This window comes from Vitis riparia, chromosome 17 (genome assembly GCF_004353265.1).
Source record: "Vitis riparia cultivar Riparia Gloire de Montpellier isolate 1030 chromosome 17, EGFV_Vit.rip_1.0, whole genome shotgun sequence".
Classification (NCBI taxonomy): domain Eukaryota; kingdom Viridiplantae; phylum Streptophyta; class Magnoliopsida; order Vitales; family Vitaceae; genus Vitis; species Vitis riparia.
In genome coordinates, this window is record NC_048447.1 from 11,457,186 (window position 1) to 11,462,515 (window position 5,330).

At 36.1% G+C, this 5,330-nt stretch overlaps 1 protein-coding gene across 4 annotated transcripts; it reads right to left on the minus strand.

Moving 5' to 3' along the window:
• Window positions 1-323: 323 nt before the first annotated feature.
• On the minus strand, window positions 324-4,970 carry LOC117934406. Of its 4 annotated transcripts, none has more exons than XM_034856069.1 (5): window positions 4,570-4,970; window positions 2,129-2,188; window positions 1,951-2,019; window positions 758-1,523; window positions 324-634 (listed from the first exon to the last, which is right to left on the minus strand). In XM_034856069.1, the coding sequence occupies exons 1-5, from the start codon at window positions 4,884-4,886 to the stop codon at window positions 611-613; spliced, it is 1,236 nt and encodes a 411-aa protein (XP_034711960.1). In that variant the 5' UTR covers window positions 4,887-4,970; the 3' UTR covers window positions 324-610. The 4 variants fall into 4 exon arrangements, with proteins under 4 accessions (XP_034711960.1, XP_034711959.1, XP_034711961.1 ...); XM_034856068.1 differs by having other exon boundaries at window positions 324-637; XM_034856070.1 differs by lacking the exon at window positions 1,951-2,019 and having other exon boundaries at window positions 324-1,523.
• Window positions 4,971-5,330: the final 360 nt, after the last annotated feature.

A 5,330-nucleotide genomic window follows, 5' to 3' on the forward strand; every position in this document is an offset into this window, starting at 1 on the left:
TAGTAGGCAAACCATACAAAAGCTGACTGCTGGAATGAGCCCTCAAGCACAGATCAAGATGATCTACACCGACATTAAGAAATTATTCATGCATAAATTATACCAAGTAATAGACTTAGTAAGGAAAGGAGCCAATCCACCACAGGTTTAGAAATTGCTAAAGATTGGGATTGAGTTATAGCAGCAACATTTGAATGTGCCACGATGATGGAATGCATCTATTTGTTTTCTATGGCATTTGAAGGCACAAATCCATCATCTTGGATGGAATGGCAAACAACATACAAAATAAAAGAATATGCATGAAATCACTCAATATAAAATACCATGAAATATGCATCCTAATTATTTCATTCTCATTGGGCATCCAAAGGCCTCCTTGTCATTTACTGTATTGTTAATGCATCTGTCAACAAACAAAAAATCCAAAGTTCTTCCAACTGTATTGCAGCAAAAGAAAATAAAGGCTGCAAGTTGTACTGGTACATACATGATTAAAATGAATATATTAAAAAAAAACTAAAATGATTAGGAAAACAAGCAAGTAAACATGCCTTTCAAACAACAAAAATTTACATAAAAAGAGTAAAAATATCTAGACAGCTAAACACTATTTTATCCAAACTTGTTCCACCTGCTACAGAACAGAAAACCACTTTTTAGAACAAAGAAAAATGGTCTGAGGAAGAGAAGGAGATCTAAAATAATGTCTTGAGAGAGAAAGAGAGAGTTAATAGTAGGTCAGCCAAGAACTAACCTTGCATTGGCATGTCCTCCTGTTATGTCCACTTTGTTTGCAAAGCATGCAATGGAAGTTTTTTTCTTTGAGACTGGAAGCCTGGCTTTCATTCTGACTCAACTTTATGCAACTCCTACGATTATGTCCTGCCTTTCTGCACAGATTGCAATGAACCGAACTCCCTTTTAGAGGCTTCTTTTTTCTCTGATCCAGAATAGTATGTAGGTCATTCTCCAAATTATGAACTTCAGCTTGATTAAGAACTATATCCTTAATCGGCATCCCAAATATAGATTCTAGAGCCCGCTCTTTAGCACGATGAGCCTTTAAATAAGGAATAATGACACCATATTCTTGTTCAATATCTCTCATAATTTCCTTGGGTTTGTAATTAATGTTTTCTCGAACACGGTCCATGATACAACTTAAGATCCATTTCATGTTTGCTTGGCGATGACTAGAACGCTCTGGCCATACACAAGAATGCTTCCCCTTCAATGTCTTAATTTGGAAAGTTTCACCATCTGGGAGCTTAGATGCATGTATTCGCCATTGACAATCATCTGCAGCACATCGAGCAGTTACTCGAGACCGGTCTGATCTGATAAACGTTAGTTCAAACTTCGAGGCAATGGCAGAAGCTACTAATGCATCACGAAAGCAGCGTGCATCAGGGAATTCCTGGCCAACAGTTAAGGTATCACTTTCTCTTCCATTAACCAATTCTGATAATGCTGGACTGGTGTGGCTATCTACAGAAGCCTGGGAAATACCTTCACCAACTCTGCATTACAATGAAAATTTGTCAGCAACATATCTGCATGACAGTGAAAGAAGAACCCAGAGGTCTCAGTTCCTCTAATATCATTGCAATTTAAAGAATTGTTAACCGTGACAGCCCTCATTACGGAATAGAAAAGGTGTGCAATCATTTCAATTTCCTGTGAAATCATGATAACTGCTTCCATATTGTTACATGGCATTCTAAGCTTGATGAAGATGGAAATTCCTAATTGTACATGATCTGCAATCAAATCTGGTAATACTATGAAAATTATAGACCATTTTGACACTGGAATGCAATTGGTGAAGGTATCCATGGCCGATAAAAATGATAAATGGATTACCATTTTGTTTCAGAAGGCAGACAAAGAATTAAAAATTAAATGAAATTGGAAGCAAAAACACAGAAATTTATTTTCATCACATACCTATGCGACATAAATAGGTCATTTTCACAATCATTTAGCTCCTGGGGATAAATAGGTGTTGCATTGTCTCTTCAAGAATTGATAACCCAGAAAAAATTGGAAGAGAAACATTTATCAGAAAATCAACATCACTATTCGTTTAACAATCAGCATACTAATATATTCAAGATCACTGTACCCATGAGTTGAGGCTGGACCACTAAATACTGGTTGGGCAACAACTGGACTAGCACTCTCCCTACAAAACAGTATATTTGAACCAGAACCACATCAATATTCCCATAAAATGAGAATTGATAAAAGCAGAAAAAAAATAAAATAAAATACAACTCTACTTGATTGCTGAGAAAACTGAGAAGATAGAAAATAGAAGTACTAATATTGTTTTAAGTTGTTCTGTTTTTCCTCTCTGCAAAAGAGAGAGAGAGAGAGAGAGAGAGAGAGAGAGAAGGAGAGTGAGAGGGACAGAGTAAGCCAAATAGATACATCGTGCTAAGTTGAGTGAAGGTTTACATTTTCTCTAGCTTTAAATGCTGAAAATCTTAAGCTTCAAACTTCAATTTTGTTTTTCATTTAAAACCGAATGCAGTCTAAACCTCTAGTTGGTTGCTGAGAAATTCAAAGCCTTGCATTTTCTGCTGTTCATGTAGCTCCATATAAAGGTTTTTTTTTCTTTTCTTCTCTCTCTCATTCAAAACCAAATGCAGTCTAAACCACTAGTTGGTTGCTGAGAAATTCAAAGCCTTGCATTTTCCTTTTTCTTTCTCTTCTTCTTCTTCTCTCTCTCTCTCCCTCCTGATAGAATCCACCCCAACAGAGAGGCACTAATCCCAACTGTTGAAAAAAAAAAAAACTTGGGTGGCATTTTTTTTCTTTTTGATAGGTAAAAATACTGATTATATTAAAAATACCTAAAAAAAATGCACACAAAGGTATATACAACGTATACAAGGAGACCAAATGACCAAAAAACAAGATGAGGGGTACACAAAAAACAATAACCAAGCCTTACTTAGACTCTAACCACTCCACAAAGTGCATCATGGACAAGGAATAATCACCTAAAGACACTCTGACTGATTCCAACAAAATGTACATAAAAGATTGTTTAATTGCTTGGTCAACTTTTTCAATATTATCAAAACCTTTTCTATTTCTTTCCCTCCAAATGATCTAGAATAAGCATTCCAAACCTTTTTTCTCTTCTTTATGACGAAGGACACATGGTAGCTCAAAACGGAACCTCTCATTGAAGAATATGTCACCCGTTGAACTCCAAAAACCTAAGTGGTATGGACCCGTCACTCTACTCTATGCTACTTAAATTCCTGAAAGGTTCAAACTTGATACCTTTGGTTCATTGCCAAAGTGCACTACCACTAAGCTACACCTCAAGGACCCACCATATAAAGCAAAAAACTAAGCAAACTGAATAATTGCGCAATTTTTTTTTTTAATTCCAAATATTAGTTACTAGTTTTGTTTGAGGTTGTTTTAGAAGTATGATCCGTTTCCTATTTTTCATAGACTTTGACTCAAATTGTTTACAATTGAATATTTCATTGCTTCAACAAAATACGGTCATCAAATATCTGTATATGTCATTAATTTTATTTTTATTTTTTTAATTCAATGTCATATCGGACATGAGAGGAAGGAGGTTGCTTTCTTAGAGGCTAATCACCCTGAATTTGACTTTACCACAGGTTATGCCCACTACTCTAAGGCCAAAGGTGGTGAAAAAACTCAAAGGAATAATCAATCTTCACCAGCAAAGGTGCATATTGAGAATCAAATGGATGAGCAAAGCCCAGACAATACACAATAATGCTAGCACAAATTAACATAGCAATGGTGAAGATTAAGGGAGAAACAAACTCAAAAGAAAATGATATTCAAGTTCCTTCATAACTCATATGAAAGGCCAAAAATCTATTTGTAGCTGTAGTGTCATGTTAATGGATTCTACTCAAGAGAGGCAAGCAACTGCCGGAGTACCCAATCATCAGGATGAATTTCCCTAATTTCTCAGAATAAAACCTGAGAGAGTGCATAGTGATAAACTAATAAGATTAATTTGATACGAGTGGATAGGTCATTTGAATTCCCCGTTTCACAGCATCCAGCTATGAAAGAAGGGAAAACAACATATTTCTATTTGGCTCAGTGGAGGGGAGTATTTTGTTCGCTTGAATCGCAAACACTGAATTAAGATTCAAAATTTTAGAATTACTTTCTTTTTCAAAAAAAATTCAACAACCAAGCAGACTATTAATAATTCAATATCATAACCTGTTACATTAGACTTTATCAAGGAAGTATTCCGTTTTATCTTTTGGCCATTTCTAAATATTCAAACTTCCAATTTCTTCTCTTTTCCCACTTGTTTTCATCAAGCAAACTAACCCTAACGTTCCCAGCCTCTTTCCCTGTGCTTAATTGGATGGATTCTTATTTAATTTAAACACCCTAATGTTCAAATCTCCAGGTTCTTTGCTTCTCCCACATTTTCTCAGAAAACAAACCAACCCTAACGATTCAAATTTTTTTCTCCCCATTTTCTCAGCAACCAAACCAAAACAAACAAAAAGCCCCAAGCACAATTCAATTCAGTATGACCTGTGGTCCGAAGCGAAGATGTAAACCTGAATCCTCTGCGAAGCCTCGAACTCGCTCATCATCGCAACGACGTCGTCTTCGCACTCGACGGAGACGAGGCGAGACTCCAAGCTCTCGTCGGGAAGCTGATACTTGATCTCGATGGAGAATGGACAAGCGCAAGTGAGTTGACTCAGTTTCGATCGAAGTTCGTCGAAACTGACTGAGCGGTCGACGAGGACCAGCCGAGTCTTGCCTCCCATATAGCTGAGTTTGCCCAGTTGGCGAGTGAACTCGCCGCCGAAGTTGCAGAGGAGCTTGGCTTTGGAGGCGGACATGGTTTCATGAACCGGGTCGACCGTTTAACCGGGTTGGATATTCGGGTTTGAAGTACATCGCAGAAAGCTATGGCGATCTAGCGAATTTTGAGGGACAAAATGTAATTAAAGGGCGTGCTGAGGGTAATCTTGAGAAAACACCACTCCTTTCCCCACGAAAATGTGATTAAACAGAATAATGAGGGCATTTTTGACATTTCTAATTACGTTTGTGAAAACAAAAAATAGGTTACAAAAATAAGGATGTTAACAGCTTGCAAATGATTTTTTTGGTTAAAAATGAATAATAATAATTTAAAATAATAATTTTTAATAATATTTCATCTAAAGTAAATAATAAATAATGAATAAAGTTTAATTTTTTTAACATATAAATGAGTTAACTTTTTCATTTTATGTACACATTTAATACTAAATAAGGAGCATAATAATGTAGAATATTTT